The sequence below is a fragment of the Mastacembelus armatus genome, chromosome 20 (assembly GCF_900324485.2).
Source record: "Mastacembelus armatus chromosome 20, fMasArm1.2, whole genome shotgun sequence".
NCBI classification, from domain to species: domain Eukaryota; kingdom Metazoa; phylum Chordata; class Actinopteri; order Synbranchiformes; family Mastacembelidae; genus Mastacembelus; species Mastacembelus armatus.
Genome location: NC_046652.1, coordinates 14282063 through 14299789, shown reverse-complemented (window position 1 = coordinate 14299789; position 17727 = coordinate 14282063). Strand labels below are relative to the sequence as shown.

The following is a 17727-nucleotide window of genomic DNA, read 5'->3' as shown; positions in this document are numbered from 1 at the left end:
CAAATAATTCTATTGTTGCTAATCAAGGTTGGGGCAAAAAAAAAAAAAATGCTCACGTTGACTTGCATTATTATTAAGCTTAATATTCATCAGCAAAAAACTGAACAGTAAAAGGACTGGAATCAAATGTTCATCGAAGAGAAGAGTAGCAGAATGGTGCTAATGGCTTGCTGTGGAAATGTATGTAATACAGAATTGCTCAAGACCCCAGATAAAGATGCAGAAAGTTTTGAGTTCGTGTTAACTGTGAGATATTTAAATTAACACTTAACCAGGACGATGCCTTGGATCCCTAGTGATCCATCAGGGCTGGAAGGTGTCCCTGAGAGAGCTTAGTGATGGGTCTTGCATTGACCAATACTTCCTTAGAAATAGGAAAAATAAGTTGAGTGTAGCCCAGTGGCAGAACAAGCACCACAGTCCACAGGGTATCAGAAACCCTGATGAAGCCACATCACGCACAAGACTACCATCTGTCTCGAGTGCATTGCCCACCCAGGAAGCTTTAGAATAGAGGACGGATGGACATAAGCCTCAAATCCTGTGGCCTAAATTCTACCAGAAAAAAAGAGTGGGTAGCCATCAACACAGACCTTGTCCATCTTCTTGCAAGTCTGAAAGGAGATGTTGAATTAAGGCTGGAGAAGATGGGGGAGGTCATCTACAGCTACAGAGTGGAGAGATTTGGATTAAGAAACAAGAAACTGAAATGACCAAAGAACCATCAGCTCAGTGCAAGTCCAGAAGACAACTAGAGATCAAGAGACTGGTGAAGGAAAGCAGCTGAGAAAGCAGTGGAAGAAGGCCAGAGATGTGGAAAAGACTGGTCTCAAAGCACTGCAGAATGATATCAGACAGCAACTTACTGAAAAGCAACCTTGTTGATACCTCAATACAGAAGGCAGGAATAAGTGGCTTCTCAGGATGCCTGGAGCACACAAGCATCATATGACACATGATCAAAGACCAACTTGCCAGTGAGAGGGTGTGCATAATACAAGCCAATACCAGCCATACTTGAGATAGCCATCAAAACCCATTGACGCTGGTAGAACTCAGACCTCAACGATGCTGAACAGGTGGAACCACTCAGACATGACACAATCATTGGCCTTAAACAAATCAACAACACAGCTCTTCCAGGGAAGTTGAAGTTGTGGTGTGGTGTGGTGCCCTGTCTTATGTGGCCAACTACCATGTATGAAGTCACCTTATTTCTCTAAGATGTCAATCAACTGGAGAGTCTCGTGAATGCCCAAGTAAGGAAGTGGCTTGGGCTGCCAAAATTTGTGAGCACTATAGGGCTGTATGCGAACTGAGCTCTTTCCTTGCCTATCTCAAGTCTGGTGGAAGAGCTAATGTGCCAAAGCACTGCTGGAGATGACACTCACCGAGTCCCACAGTCTCTTTGTATGTGGTGCTGCTCCTAATCTAGCTATAGGGAAGAAGTGGAAGCCAGATGAAGCAGTAGCTGATGTAAAGTCTGCCCACAGACATGTGAACATAGTGGGGCATGTCCAATATGGCAAATTAGGTTTTGAGCAACAACATCCACATGGGCATGTCCCATGTGTGCTGCTCCAACAAGCCTCAAACACATCCTCTCTGACCCAACAAAGATACACCTGGCACCATAACCGGGTGTTGAGATGCTTAACCTCTGCAATAGAGCACAAGAAAGCCACAACCAATGCCATCCCAATAATTCCCATACTACTTTCCCAAAGCCAACAGCCTTCATCCAGGAAGAGAAACAGTGGGCCAACCTCCCACCATCAAACTCGAGCCCATTTAACACTGCCAGAGATTGGGAAATGTGAGTCAACTTTGGCCAGAGACTTTCTTTCCCACCAGAGATAACTGTGACCAACCTGCACGCAGCCATGGTTCTGTGGTCCAACACCTGCCACAGTCTTCTTTGTTAAGCTAACAGTCCCTTGGGAAGATGCCCTCGATTAAGCATATGAAAGGAAACAGCTGTGCTAGGCCAACCTGGCAGCAGAGGCAGAGGAAAGGGGCTGGAGTGTGAAAGTGCATACAAAGGGGTTCCATAGGTTTTATCGCCAACTCAACTGCTAGGCTTCCTAAGGAAATGGGCATCAGAGTGCAAGCCCAGAAGAAGACCATCAAGGAACTCACCAGTCGCTGAAAAGAGTAATCACTCGCTGTGGCTGAGAAGAAAGGAGTTAGCATGGACAGTCAAGTGAACACTTAGCTCTGGCGCGGCACACTTCTGGGTCTGATCATCCTGTAGTGGGCCTGCCTCAGCCAAGGGTGTCTCGTCCAAACGCCCAATGAAGTTGAGGTACACATCTGAAGATGTGTCTCACAGGACGAAACATCTCTAGGTGGTCATTAACAAAACACGCCAACCAGGACAATGACTTGGGACCAACTCGGGGTGGATGCTGGGTTGAGCCATTTGGGGCTGCAACGTCTAGTCCTATTATGTAACCAGTAATAAAAAATAAATAAATAAGGACATTTTTGAGAATTGATGGTATGTTTTTTAACATAAAACTATACTCAAAATGGTGACATGGATCAATAAGATCAAAAGACAAAACAATGGACTAGGCAATATATAAATTTAAATGTTATAAATTAATAATTAATATTAAGATTAATAATAATTGATAGTTATGCACGTATAGCTAGGTCATAATGCTGTACGAAGAAAGATACTTTCCAACACAAGTGCTCAACATCAGATTTTTCAGTTGTGTGATGTTGCTGTGCAAGTCCTAAAGCCCAGTTCAGAGCACTGACATTACTCTCAGTGCCCCAGTGCTATATCATTCACTCAACATGTCAGGCTTCATTTACCATACCATATGTTCTTTTTGCTAAATGAGTTAATGCAGCAAGTGCACACTCAGGCACTCAGAGCAAAAGTTATTGTGCTTTTTTTGAAACAGAGTAAGAGTATCTGGAAAGAACCAAATTATGAGTGAAAAAAAAAAAATCTAACTTAAAACCAAATTTTACTACACACAGATGTTTTAGTGCTGTGATATAACTTCATAAAATGGCAAGTGGCACAAAAGAACCACTGATTATAGAGAATTTATTCGGCCGAGGGTAAAGCCTTTGAGATATATCATCCAATTTTCTTTCAGGGCCCACAAGTGCAAGAGGTGAAGAAAAGGGACATTACAAGAACAGACTAAAATAAGAGGGAGAAATATGGTGGTCTAACAAATATATATATATATATATATATATATATATTAATACCATATCTATATATTTTGAGTGAGGAAGAAACATATCAACCAATACTGCCTTGGTGTATTTAGTTAAAATATCCCCATTAAATGTACTACTTCGTTTGTGTATATTCTCAGATTTGATGTGACACTTTCCTTAGGGCATGCTTAGACTTGAAAACTCATCATTTCCATACACATTAAATGGAAATAATATCATTCTTCTACCCACAGGCTTGACTATAGAAAGCAAGAGCAATGATATTATTATGATATTATTATAACATTCAGCTCAGTGATAGTGGGTAGGTGATATCAATTTATAAATGATGCATGGGCAGAGAATGAAAGAGCCCCACTAAGGTTTTATAAAAGCTTCAAGAGCCTACTCTTAAACCTGCTTTTTAAATTGTGACAAGCATCAATGCAGCAAAAACGAGGATTTATTAAGTAATTAATTTTAATAAAACCATCATTACACTGATTCCCTTTTGACATTTGAGCATATTAATAAAAAACAGATTGCCTGAGAAATCCAAGTTTACAGATAACGTATTGTTTGTCTCCCTAATTTGGTATACTTCAGTATGAAGCACAGTGCCAGGTCAGTAAACAAGACTCCATAGTTTGCAAACTGTTAGCTCTCATTGCCTTTAGAGTCAACACTGAATAACAAAACTAGCCAGATTGTGATTAGAATACATCAGGTTAGCTTCACCTGAAACACTGGACACTACAGATGTCAACTCAGACACACAACTAAGCAACAGTTCATGCATGCTTAAAGCTCAAAAATGGAGGCATAGCAAAATAAAGCATAATTTGATAGTAGAATTCTTAACTGTTTCTGCTTGTGCTATGACCCAGCAATCAGGCTAAGGTGTAAGGATGTATGATCCTAAATAGGACTTTTGTGACTGTAATAATATGCAAGACAGTGTTTCACAGCAGACAGAATGAATTTGGCAAGGCAAATTTAGAAGTCTTTGCTGGCACAACGTTTAAAGTTGTGTCCATGATGTAAAGTGAAAAAGGAAGTGAGTGTCAACTATAGGGCAAGGAAGTCCTAGCAAAATTGAGAACAATAGCAATATTTGAAAGATTTGTATCGTAAACAGCTTCAAATTCTTCCATAACTATTTAAAAAATGACATCAGTAGGGAATCTTTTTAAACAAGCTGATTAAACTGACAATAATAATACACCAGAGATTTCATTTATTTTTGATTATCTACTAATTAATCCAAGTGAAACAGTGGTGGTGATCTTACACCTTCTATTATCCTTATGTATGGTCTATATAGTCTAAAAAACCTCTCATATCGTGGTCTGTATTATAGAATGTATTATATATATGGGGAAATGCAAATATATGTATGTGAGAGACCTAGAATATAACGTTGGCTATGTGAGTATATGAGATACCTCAAAAGTACTGGTGGAAAAAAGGATTGCAATATAATGGTACATTTTTAGTACATGCCCCAGCACACAAGTACACAAAGGTGTGTGATCTTTTGATCCCCAAAAATATGCAGCTGAGTGAGTAATTGGTTCGCTGCTCAGTGTAAAAGCTCCCTCAGTATGCTCTGTGTATGTGTGTATAAGTGCTTGCAAACCTTTGTGTGTTATGTGCACATATATAAATGGTACTGCAGGTGTAAATGGTGCGTATAGTCAGTAGATTACTGTATAGGGAATTAACAGTCAATGAATAATAGAATGAGACATGAAGGAATTATACTGAAAATGAATATGAATATGTTATTTGTTTACATCATGCATTCCCTTGATTAATAGAAAGAATACATTATTTTACTTTTACTGCAGTTGTGTCTTTAGCTGGCCAAACCCCACCCCACACCCCCTCCCAAACCCACCCACAGGGTGTTTTATTAAACAAACATGCTCCTCTCTATGTGGGATTGTCATATTAGCAGGACATTGACAGGATGATGAAGAGAGAAGTGTAAGAATGATTTGTGTCTTGGAAAATGTGTGGGGTGTAGGTAGCTGGAGATGAAGCCTTTATGAGTTGTTCACTGTGTTCCCAGAATACTGACCCGCCCACAGACTTGTCTTATTTCAGATTGGTAGGATGTCCCCAGAGACAGGTGTGCAAATGTGTGCAGACAATCCTTCTCTCTACATTCGGTCGTTTTCTTTCTCTTTTGACTTCCCTCTCTTTTGACACATGCTGAAAAAACACAGCAGGACAGACACAGAAGCCACATTGTACACAGAGCAGAGTTTGGCAGACCATAAATTAGAGTCACAGGAAGGTTGGCTATAATAAGAGGATCAGGCAGAGTAATGGATTCAAAGGATGATCATCTGTTTCCCAGTCTGCAGATACAGGGGTAGAGGAAAATAGAAGCACGGAAGCATGTAGGGGGTTTGTACATCCCATCTGCAAAACATAAGATTATGGAAAACAATAGGTAAATCCACCAATAAATTCCCAGGGAAACATGCTGGATAAACATGTACACTCACAGGAACACATTCTACATAAAAAAGCACATGGAAGGCCACAGCTATATTCAAACATTGTGATACATAGAGTATATAGAGAGGAAGAGCATTCCCAAAAATTAAAGCATTGGCTTGGCAACCTTAGGGGCCTGATTCACTAAAGGTTTGCACGTATAAAAACGTGTGCAAACTTGATAACAGGCGCAAATAAACCAGCAACCTGATCAACAAACAGTGTGCACGCAGAATTGTGTCTAACCGATGTGCAAAATAGTGGGCCTTGTCCATTTAGTATGTTTGACTTAATGAATATGTAATATAGGGCTTGTATGTCCTGTGGTGCAAAATAATGGGCGGAGAAGATGCAAATCGGTCAACGTAGTACACGCAATGTGATTTACCAAGCCTGAAAGTAATTTTGCAGATGCTGATGCGCCTGCTTTTTAATACATCAGAAAAAGATGGTGCTAATCTGCCCTGAATTACAATGCATACAGATGTCTGCTGTTATGGCAGCGAAGAGGAGGGGACGTAATCACAGTCAAAGAATCCATAAAGATTAACACTCTCGTGTTAACATTTTTGAAATGACAGACAAACATTATTGAGCCGTGTCGCTAGGCTAGATGCAGTTTTGAAGATGTTAAATGAACTAAAGGCTGATTTGGAGCCAGTCACAAAAATGGGTCACACAGTACCTGCTATAACCAAACTTCTTGCTACTCTTCAGCATACTGTAGCTGTCACTGTTGGGTTCTCCCAAAGAAGTTTTTCAAGTATGCTGACACAAGTCCTTAATGCCATGTCATGCAGGATGAGCAGGTACACAAGGTTTCCACACACTCGGGATCCACTCTATGAAACTAAATGCAGCTTGTATGCAGTTGCTGGGTTCCCAAAAGTGATAGAAGCGATTGACTGTACTCATGTGAAAGCTATTCCCCCCTCAAACATATATACAGGAATTGCAAGCATACACATTTGTGAAATTGGGGATAGCTGGCTAATAGGTAAAGTCAAATGTATAACTGACCCTTCGTAAAAACATTTCACGCATCAAAACAAGAACATATGTCATCTATTTTTTTTCATCAGATGATCAGTGCATACCCCCCAGATATAATCTGGCCCATATTTGCACAAGGAATATTGTGGAGCGCACCTTTGGCGTGCTGAAAAGCCAGTTTCATTGTTCGGACTGCAAGACATATTTGTCTTTCTCTTTCCTCCTTATTCCCAGTGTTTCTCAGTTGAGTATTTGAGTATTTTCTTTTCTGTGTATTGAATTTTTTCACTTCTCTCCCAGCGGTGCCTCTTCTCCCTCACTAGTTCCCTGCTGCCCTGACATGGGTGTTATCCGTTCCGCTGGGCCACTTGGATTAAGTGTGTCTACCCCATCTCGGACCACTCTTATTAGAGCATTTATGGCCATTGCCACACCAGAAACAGTGCTGACCATCTGCCTGGTGTGTGCCACAATGGCACGAGTGTCCCTGTGTGTGCCTGATTGCTTGGGCCAAAGAGGACACAGTGCGCAACTCTTGTGCAATGGACAGCAATCCATCTTAAAATGCCAATGGCTGATTTTTTTTTTTTTTTTTTCAAGCAGCAAATCTTTGTCAATATCCTCATACACTGGCGATTGTGAGGCTCTGCAGGGCTGTCTGTTGGTGTGGAAATGGCATCTGATGCACATACTGCACATAAAATAAGATGTTTTTCTTATGTTTAAATTGGACAACTCCGTTCATGTTTGCCACTGAATGTATATTCATATTTGTTTACTTATAAAAAAAATATTTTTGAGGTTATACCTTGTTCTGCAGTTGGGTCTAGGGCGTCATACCCAAGTATTCCCGTCACCTGAACATCAATGCACCCACTAACACCTTTAATTCAATCGGTTCAAACTTCCTTTTCCTCTTGGACTCCAAACGGTGGAAAACGTTAAAGCTCATTCTGTTAAAGTGCACTCGCTGCTTGGGGTGTTAGTGAATCAGTATCTAGGTTGCGTTGGTAAACCCATTTCTGGTCAAATTAAATATCAGTTGTCAGTTTTCATGTTTCTCCCTTTTCCTGGGAGAAGAAAAGACACACATATGTATAGCTAAAATAATATGTTCTAAACCTACAAGAATGTCAGTGTTTAACGACACTGTGTCTGAGATGTTAATACCTACATGTGTTCGCTGTACAAATGTCCTCAGTGGCCACAATGCTTTGAATTAAGACCATCTGCTACAGATCTCTGACATTCCCTACACTGAAAATCATAATGGTTCAAAACAAATATAGAGAAGTCATGGTGATTCGTATACTGCAGTGTTGTATATACACTCTACCACTAGAATATATTACAAAACAGAAATAAGAAAGTTTATTTTTTCATCAGAAGGTTTAGTGTCCATGTATACATATGTGTCCAAAACCTGATATATTATTTATTTATTTATTATTTTTAGTGTTTGTTATACAGAATGCTAAATTAGTAAGTGAGGCAATATTTCAGCAACATGAAGAGAAACAGAAATACACTAGTGTAAAAATGGAATGTGAATGATTATTGCAAATTTAATTGAAACTGTTGTTTAGAATTACTGATTGCCAGTTATATTCCAGACCAGTATAATAGTTTGAAATATTATTCAGATATCTCATTTCTAATTTGTTCATTGTGTACTGAAATATTTCAGGATTTTGATTTATGCTTGTACTCCAGTTTCCTCGCACAGTCCAAAAACATGTATGTCAGGTTGATTGGTGACTCTAAATTGCCCATAGGAGTGAGTGTGAGTGTGTGAGGTTGTTTGTCTCTATGTGGCCCTGTGATGGACTGGGGACCTGTCCAGGGTGTTCCCTTCCTTTTGACCAAAAACAGAGCTGGGTTAGGCTCCAGCAGATCCACATGAATAAGTAGGTATAGATAATAGATGAATGAATAAATAAATGCTTTATGCTGGTAAAACTCTAGAAATTGGCCAGTAATCCATCACATGTATATAAAGTGACAATTTTCCCCATTTCCAAAGAACAATGATGGTTTTACAGTAATGGATGGCATTTCAGAAAATAGCTTGTCACCAACAGAGTGCAAAGCTGTATGTGTATAGAGAACAAATACCACTTATTTCTTGGATGGCCCTATTTAGATTGACCCAAAGTCAGAAGCATTGGCAGGATTGAGACAAGAAGCCTTTTTCATCCTTCCTGTCATCAATTCAGGACTTTCATCCATCCATCCATTACCTATAGTGGCTTATTCCTATTTAGGATCACAGGGATCTGCTGGAGCCTATCCCAGCTCTCTTTGGGTGAAAGGCAGGGGTCCACCCTGGACAGGTCACCAGTCCATCCCAGGGCCACATAGAGACAAACAACCTCACACACTCACACTCACTCCTATGGGCAATTTAGAGTCACCAATCAACCTGACATACATGTTTTTGGACTGTGGGAGGAAACTGGAGTCCACAGAGAAAACTCACACAAGCACGAGAACATGCAAACTCTTGCTGTGAGGCAACAGTGCTAAGTACCAAGCCACCATGTTGCCCAATTAAGGACTTAATTTCACTAAAGCCAAACAGTGACTGCAGTCTAATTTCTCTGTCACAAATGTCATCATTGGGCTGTTGGAACAGTAAATCATTCCGGAGAATGGAAGCTGTTAGTGCCTTTCAGTCTTGATGAAATACTACCAAGCAGTAAAAACTGATGAAATAATAAAAGAAATTAACAAACTGCTAACTTGACTGAAGGCTGAAAAACAATGATGTTATCAGATACAGTTTACAGTTTATACAAGGACGCATTCGTACATTTTAAGATAACAGAATGTCCTTACCTTGTGAAAGTCACTAACATATAGCTAATACTTTTAGGCTTTGTATCTAAGGACTCATTCAGTGCTATGATCCTGTATGTGAGTTTTGCTCACAGACAGGAGTTGAAACTAATCTATTGATTATAGTGCTGAATGTTCAAGTGGGAGGTGAAATGAGTTATTTTAGGCCCTGGTGTGAATTGAGTAGAGAAAGATAGGAAAAAAGAAACAATACCAGAGAACAGCAGGATATCCACATTCCCAGCAGAGATGTATAACACCTCACCAAGAAACCAAGCAGGGTGCAGTTTGTGTGTGTGTGTGTGTGTTTGTATACCTCTGAGTATGCATGCATCGAGGGTGAGTGAATAAAGTATAAAGTGAGTATAAAGAGAGAAAAATAAGGAGTGGGAGTGACTGAGGCATCTGTGGTGGTGCTTGAGGGCAATGAAGTGACTACTCTCTGGTGGCCTGGGGAGGCGTGGGTGTAATAGATTAAACTAGTGTCTCGAGGCTCATCCCGTGGCTAACCCTGTCCTATTAAGAGTGCCAGTGCGAGTCTTTCACAGTCACTCTACTCCATTGCAGTGTGGACAGGGCTGCTGGCAAGGCTCTCAGATGGCAGTCTACTGTTGTGAGCACTGGGCGTGTGGGGGGATGAAGATGCTTTGAGGCAGCCAAGGACACAAACCGATGTGACTGATGGCTGCACAATAAAGTACAAAACTCTTCTTCACAGTGTTAGGACCCCCTGGTATTCATCGGGACATTACATGGCTCTCTGGGCAATGTAAGCTTATCTGCACTGATGATAAGCTCATTGTGCTCTATGGTCAGTTGACTGCCGATGGCACAATGGTGGCTAGAGGTCTTTAGCATTATTCTGCAACTGTCAGTCAGCGACTGCTTTGACCTTATAAAGAAATCATTCATTCACAACAGAGATATTTCACCAGACGCAAACCATTAATTCATTATTGCTTATCTGTTAATCTCAGGGGAGTTTTCACGCTGTAGTTTCTTTGTTTCCCAGAAAGAATCATTTATTTCATTTTCCATTATGAAAATAGGTTAGTTTGCAGTAAGCTATTAGAGTTAAGTATAAATACATGGCCTAATGTTTCTGTTTGTAGAAATATGTTGGCTTAAACAGCTACAATTGGAAATGTATGAAATTCTAGGTGTGGTCAGTTTAGCCTTGATTTGCTCTCCAAGGATAAACCATAATGATGCATAAGTGTCACTGCACTGCAAATATATAATATTGTGGTTAAATGGATCTAAGTTATAGAACATTTGCAGTATTTTTCACCAGATTCAATCTTCAGCCTTGATGGTGATACATGTACTCAGCAAAAACAAATGGACTCAACCTGCTAATGACTTGATATACTGTGATAAAGATTCTTCAAGAGGAAAGACTAGATTCACCCATGGGTGCTGGCAGAAGACTGTGGCCAATATTTGTGGCTGAACATAGTGGATGTTTGAGAAGAGTATTGAACTCTGCTACTGTAATACTGAAGTGAACACACAAACAAACTGGGAACCTATTAAATATGCATATCATTTGCTTCTTCCGTCCCCAAAATAATCACCAAGCAAGATAAATAAATAAATAAACAAGTAAAGAAAAGAAAACAGCTGCAACTAACACTTTAGACTGCTCAGGGAGTAAGCTGGGAGGGAGGCACCAAAACAGACCTAAGTATCAAGTGAGAAACATATTTGCCTTTATGGATTAGCTCAGTATAAATCATCAACGAGCACAACTATTGTTCAGTATTCATACATCTGAATCTGATGGCGTAAGGAGTTTTTCATGTGTGTGAAGTATAATACCGTACCTGTGAGACTGTGATGCCATGATTAGTCTCCTTTTATAAATTAACTAATTCTCTTGGAACATAACAGCTTCAATTGGTAAGAAAAAAAGTTCCTTCATTCAGTATCACTGCCAGTGCAATGAAGGTGCACATTTACATATCAAAGGGCACTGCACCATGTCTAGAATTTCAAGTGTGTTCTGTTGTGATGTTGAAGAGCAGCAGCACTGACATTAGAGGAACTCCGTCTGTCCTCCTTACAAATTCCACTGTTGATACACTTCCTTGTTTTGTCCGCACTAACTCATAAAAGACACATAACAACTGAAGCTTTAATGAGACACATCAAACATGCAATTGAACGTGCATAGGTGTGTGCAACTTGCCAAAGGATAATATATGTGTGGGTATGGATAATAGATAGTCATACAGAGCTGGTTCTGAGCCCATAAGTAGGTCATCTTCGAGGAAGGGAGAAAAATGTAAAATGGTACATGCAGTCTGAGAATGAATGGCCATTTTTCCTTCCTGAGAAATTTCCCCTATGGCCTCAGATCTGATTTGATTCTCCCCAAGTCAAGCGTTGACACATTAGCACATCTTCTCATTAACTCAAGAGTTTCTCATTACCCCCTCCTGGCCTCATTTTTTTTTCCTATTTAACAACATACATGCCAGACAGACCATTGGGCATCTCAGACATATTTAAAAAGCAGTAAAGCTCTTAACATTAGTGTTTTTACCACCCAAACCAGAATATCTAAATGTGCATCTATATGAGATTTCCTTGCCAGTTAATCATATGGCAGTCCTTGCATTGTTCCATTTATTTTAGAAAGACCTTTCCTTCTACCATCTGCTAAGGGCTAAGGAACTGAACCACACCTTGTTTCTGCAATATAATCCCTTTTTGAGTACCTCAACGAGAAAACCATCTCAATCCCGATAAAATAATTTAGTACATACTCGGTTGAATAAATTTTAGACTGAATAAATATGTCCAGCTTTATAATCACATGTAACAACTCATCCAAACCAATATGTAGAAAATGATGTAGCACAGACACATTTTAGGTCATGTAGCATATTGGATGAAAGTAATGAAAATAATCTGGTGGTTCGGTTGGTTGATAATATTATTAGTTATTATTGTTAATTAAGAAGTACTCTCAGAGACAACATTACCACAGTGAGGGCATCTGATTTGCACTCTGCTGAGAGCATGTCTTATTAGTGGTTGTCTTTGTTGAATGTTAACATCAGCAACACTGGTAAATTCTGTCCTACACTGTCAAACAGCAGCAACTGCAAAAAAAAAAAAAAATTGAATCCTGGTGGCTGCCTGTATTATACTATCTCTTTAAAAAAAAAAGCACTGCCATAAAATCTAATATTTTAAAAATGTGGCACTTTACCTTTTGTTAAGGAAACTCAATAGGAAAATGTGTATCCACCAATAAAGCTAGTTAGTTTCCTAAGTTTTTAAAAAAAAAATTATTAGATGCACTTGCTTTTTTAACATATGTTGAAAAACAAATAATTATGTCGGTATTAATATATGTCTAGGTGTGGCTACCTCAGCTAGTTTTCTGGTGAAATAGCTCTCGTATTTTAGTGGCAGAAAGTATGTGATGGCAGTCTCTCAACCCAAGAGTGTGCCAAGTCAGTAATTAAGTTTTGATCGTTGCAGTGTTTTGGTTTTGTAATGCCGAATTAGCCTGCCAGCAATTTAGTGTTGTGGTAAGCTAACAGCCTTTTGCCTGAAGAGAGCTGGGATAAGCTCCAGCAGATCCCTGTGGCCCTAAATAGGAGTAAGTCGGTATAGACAATGGATAGATGGATGGCTGGATAGAGTAAGCTAACTATTGAGACCAGAGTGATATCTTTAAAGGTCCACATGCCAAAACTAAAACAAGTTATATCTATAAATATAAATTTTTTTTTAAATATTCACACATTACCTAATCCATCTCCACCTATTTAATATTTTTCATGTTCAGCGTTTTTAAGTTGAGGCATTACCTATACATCAAGTAAATCTCCAGGATAGTGGCTGTGCTGCTTGGAGATTTATGTCACAACTACTTTTTGGTGTGTGAGCATTTCCCGGTCACACTCCAGAATTCTTTGGCTTGCTGAGAATTACATGAAAATTAGACAGTTATAAAGGGTCAGAGGTTGGGCCTCTCTCCTAATTGTGGTGATGCAGCATGTTGAGATGGAAAGCAGTGCTTTTCCTCACCCCTTGTAAGATTCTACCTAATGAGGCCTGGTGTACACCTCCTGCTGCCCAACTCCCCGGATTCACCTTTCCTCCTCCTACCCAGTCTGTGCACATATGTCTGCTGAGCTATGCATGGCTGTCCATACGCACTGATCCAGACATAACATGACAGAGTGCAAAAGGGTTTTTTACTACATATTTATATCATTGAATATTATTTGCTTTTTGTAGTGGTTTCACAACATGTAAAGTCCAAATATTAAGAGTATTTGGATTATATCCTTAATATACCTCTAGAACTGACTCTGTAAAGCAATGTACTGTGCATTGAGTTCTTTTGAGCATCTAAGCATTTTACAGGAATCAATAAGTTCGGAACATTGAAATAATGACTGCTGTTCATTTTAGTCTATTTTGGAGGTGTAGCTTGAAGGGAAGTCTTTTGGCTTGGTTGTAGGGATCATCATTTAAATGACACGTACAATGGATTTGGATATTATATGGGACTATTGCTTCAGGGGCAGTCTTCTCAGTGTTGTCACTTCTTGAAAGAGATTGAAAGGGACAGGATGTATTTCCTGTTGAAGGATTTTATCACTGTGCCTAGCCAGTTGCATCTGGTGCACTGTAATCAAACCAATCATGGTGGCTGATGGTCAATGATTGCTTTCAGATTGGCTTGTCTTCACATCTTTTTTTTTTTCTTCTTTTTATGGACACCTGCTCTTGTAGAAAGACTGGCGATAGAAGAGGGACAGAGGGTTTGAGAAGCATCTGCCATAACTGTGAAATCATGACGGTACAGCCTCTGATAATTTCAAGTGGTTGGAATCTAATTAGATCACTAACCTATGTGCATTTAATGTTAACAGATAATTGGTCAGATTTATCTTGCATCATTTTTGTTTTCTTTTTCTTTCTTTCTTTCTTTTCCTCCAGTGCACCTCCCACCTCATATTCACCCTCTTCACATAACCACATTTTACATTGCTATTACCAGCTGTTTTCTTTTGGAACAACATGCCTGAGAAGCCTGGGGCCAAATGATAGCATTGCTGCCGTAGTAGTTATATGTTAGTCAATTTGAAATACACAGAAAGGAATGTCTCTCATGTGACTCCAGGCCAGTGGAGCGTGACCGACTGCGAGCTCGCCAAGTATGGTTGGTCACACATGAGAGGGCAGGAGACAGACAGAAGCACGAACATGGATGTCACTGCTGTCGGATGTTTACACCTCGGCTGCAGACATGCCAAGGATGCTGATTCCTCCCCTTGCTTTTGACTAATTGACCCTGAGTTGACATGTCAGAGGCTTGAAAAAGTAGAGCATATGAACTCCAAAGTAGTTATTTGAGGAACCCTTGTAAGGGGGCAAAGTTCTGAAGAACTACAGTTTGACTTTTTTCTCTTTGTAGAGTGACCATTTGGAATCCCAGTGTTTATGTAAAATAAAATTTTAATGAATTAAATTCAATTTTGACCTATGAGTGGGTATTACATCATGCCATCATATAGCAATCACAACAACAGACACCTTTAAACTGTCCTAAGAAAGCTTGGACTACTACCATCATTCAAGCGTAAGAGTAATTTGTTTGCATTTTAAACTAGCCCAACTTTCTTGAAAGGAAGTTTCATCTGAATTTCATGGCCCTCTTAATAATACAGATTTTATTCCTAGTTATCTATCTGCAATAGCCCCATTAGTAGTTACCAGTTACATCAGAAAAGGACCACTCTGACCCGCTGTGCCTAGAAAAACGCAGACTCTTGGCGACAAGCCCCGACCTTATATCTGTTGACATCATAGTGAGGGTTGTTTTCACAAGTTTGTTTACTCAGTTCTGGTCTTCTGGCAAGTGATAACAATACTATTTGTTTTGAGTGACTACATAAAAACTGAAAAACACCCAAACACTGAAATTTGTGGGATATGAGAGGTTGATGTTGACATCTGATAGCACTTACTCATGCTTGAAAGTGTTAGAATAACAAAAATGGTCTGAAGGCAAACTCCTGTCAACACTGACAAAAATATTCAGTTACAGATTTTCCTCAAGAGTTCTTAGCCTGTACAGAATGAACACTACACCCAACGCAAATTACAAAAAGATTGCTGACACATTGTAGACTATGACACAATTATTACTAGAAAATAAACAGTAGATGAAAAAAGTAACTTTTACTATATTTTTCTGTGTTTTACAGCCCCTGGACTATGAAACCAAGAAGGCCTACACCTTTAAGGTAGATGCCTCCAATGCTTATCTGGATCCACGATTTCAGAGCTTCGGGGCTTTCAAAGATACAGCAACAGTGAAGATTAACGTTTTGGATGTGGATGAGCCCCCAGTGTTCAATAAGCACTCGTATGTGATGGATGTGTATGAGGACACACCTGCGGGTACCATCATTGGAGCCGTGACAGCACAGGATCTAGATGCCAGCAGCAGTCCAGTCAGGTAAAGTTAAACTCTTATGATTAAAACAACAGACTTTTTACACATAACTCACTGTAAATGGCAGTACATGATGTATCAAAAAAAAAAGACATTTGTTTGGTTTACCTAGCTAAACCACAAGTCTGATTTAGATTTATATTAGTACTCTTCAATGAAAACATCAGTTCAACCATAAGTAAAGTTTTGTGTACGTCTTAAGAAACGTTTTTGTAGGAAAAAAGACACTTCAAAGTCCCTTAACTTAGTAGTATACACAGCATTTAATATGAAAATACAATAGGGTTCATGTTGTAATAGAAGTCTTTCACAATTAGCAGCTAAGAAAAAAAAACAAAACACTAGATTAGCATCAGATAACTATCACTCGGGCGACACAGTGGTGCAGTGTTGTGTCATTTAACAGCAAGAGGATTCCACAGTCAAATTTGGGTCTTTTCTGCATGGAGTTTGAATGTTCTTTCTGTGTCTGTGTGGGTTCTCTCTATAGTGCAAAGACATGCAGGCTGGGGTTAGGCTTATTGGTGACTAAATTTCCTGTAGGTAGGAATGTGAATGTTTGCCTCTCTCTATGTACTGGCCTGGTCCAAGGTGTACCCAGCCTTTCACGCTTTTACATATCCACCTTTATTTAATGTTATTATAACCAAAAGTCTGTCTAACACACCTGATCTTAGAAGAGAGGAGACATTCATCTAAAACTGTTTACCTTGTAGAAACAGAAACTGTCGGAGAATGAACAGTTCAACTAACAAATATCTGGTTTAAAAAAAAAACAAAACAAAAACTCATTCTTCATAACCTACCATAAAAAGAATGTCATATCCCCCAAAGAATTTTAGAACATAAATCAACCATTAGATATACAGATAATACCTCTCCCATTGCTTGCATGGCTTCATTTCTACTGAGGAAACTTGAAGAATGTTCCTAACACTGAATACTACAAAAACATATGACGCCTGACTTAATTTTCTTACCCAAGTGTTGCATATATATTTTATTATAATTTATAATAATAATAATACTTTTTTTTTTTTAGTATTCAGTGGATGGAGATTTTTTTAATTGTCTAGTTAATCCATATTAATAATAACCTACTTATATGTTATTACACTTTAAAACTGTATTTATTGTATATATAATTTTTATTTTTGTTAGAATTATATGTTTTTGAATGTATGAGTGATATTGGTTTGGTAGTTAAATGTATGGGACAGTAATCTAAAAGAAGCTTTGAAAGTGTCCAGAGCAGTACATACTATGTTGATTTACACTTCCAGTGATGTTACAAGGAACTCAGCCATGAGACTGAAGAGCTGTGCTATGCACACTGAAGAATTTCTATGTATGTGCACTTTTTTCATCAAAATTAACATATGATAATCAAAACAGTATAAAAGGAAGTGACTGATTTATTAACCTCTTTTGTGCTTTTAGAATTTGACTACACAGACCCCTAAGTTAGCCAGACTTTGGTTTTAATTAGTAAATATTCATAGTCAAGTCAAGAGACTATTTTGCCCAAGTTTTGATTTTCTGATTGCATTGTTGGAGTTTTGCAGACACAGTAAATTATTTTTACTTGAAGAGCATCCATCCATCCATTATCTATACCCACTTAGTCCTAACCAGGGTCCCAGGGATGTGCTGGAGCCTATCCCAGCTCTCTTTGGGTGAAAGGCAGGGGTACACCCTGGACAGGTCAC

The 17727-nt window shown here is 39.1% G+C and overlaps 1 protein-coding gene across 1 annotated transcript in view; it reads left to right on the top strand.

Moving 5' to 3' along the window:
* Nucleotides 1-17727, top strand: part of LOC113121517 (cadherin-12-like) — a 95162-nt gene that overhangs the window by 59320 nt on the left and 18115 nt on the right. The window contains exon 7 of the mRNA XM_026292090.1: nucleotides 15768-16021. Within this exon, the coding sequence (XP_026147875.1) occupies nucleotides 15768-16021 (254 nt within the window). The remainder of the gene's footprint in view (nucleotides 1-15767; nucleotides 16022-17727) is intronic.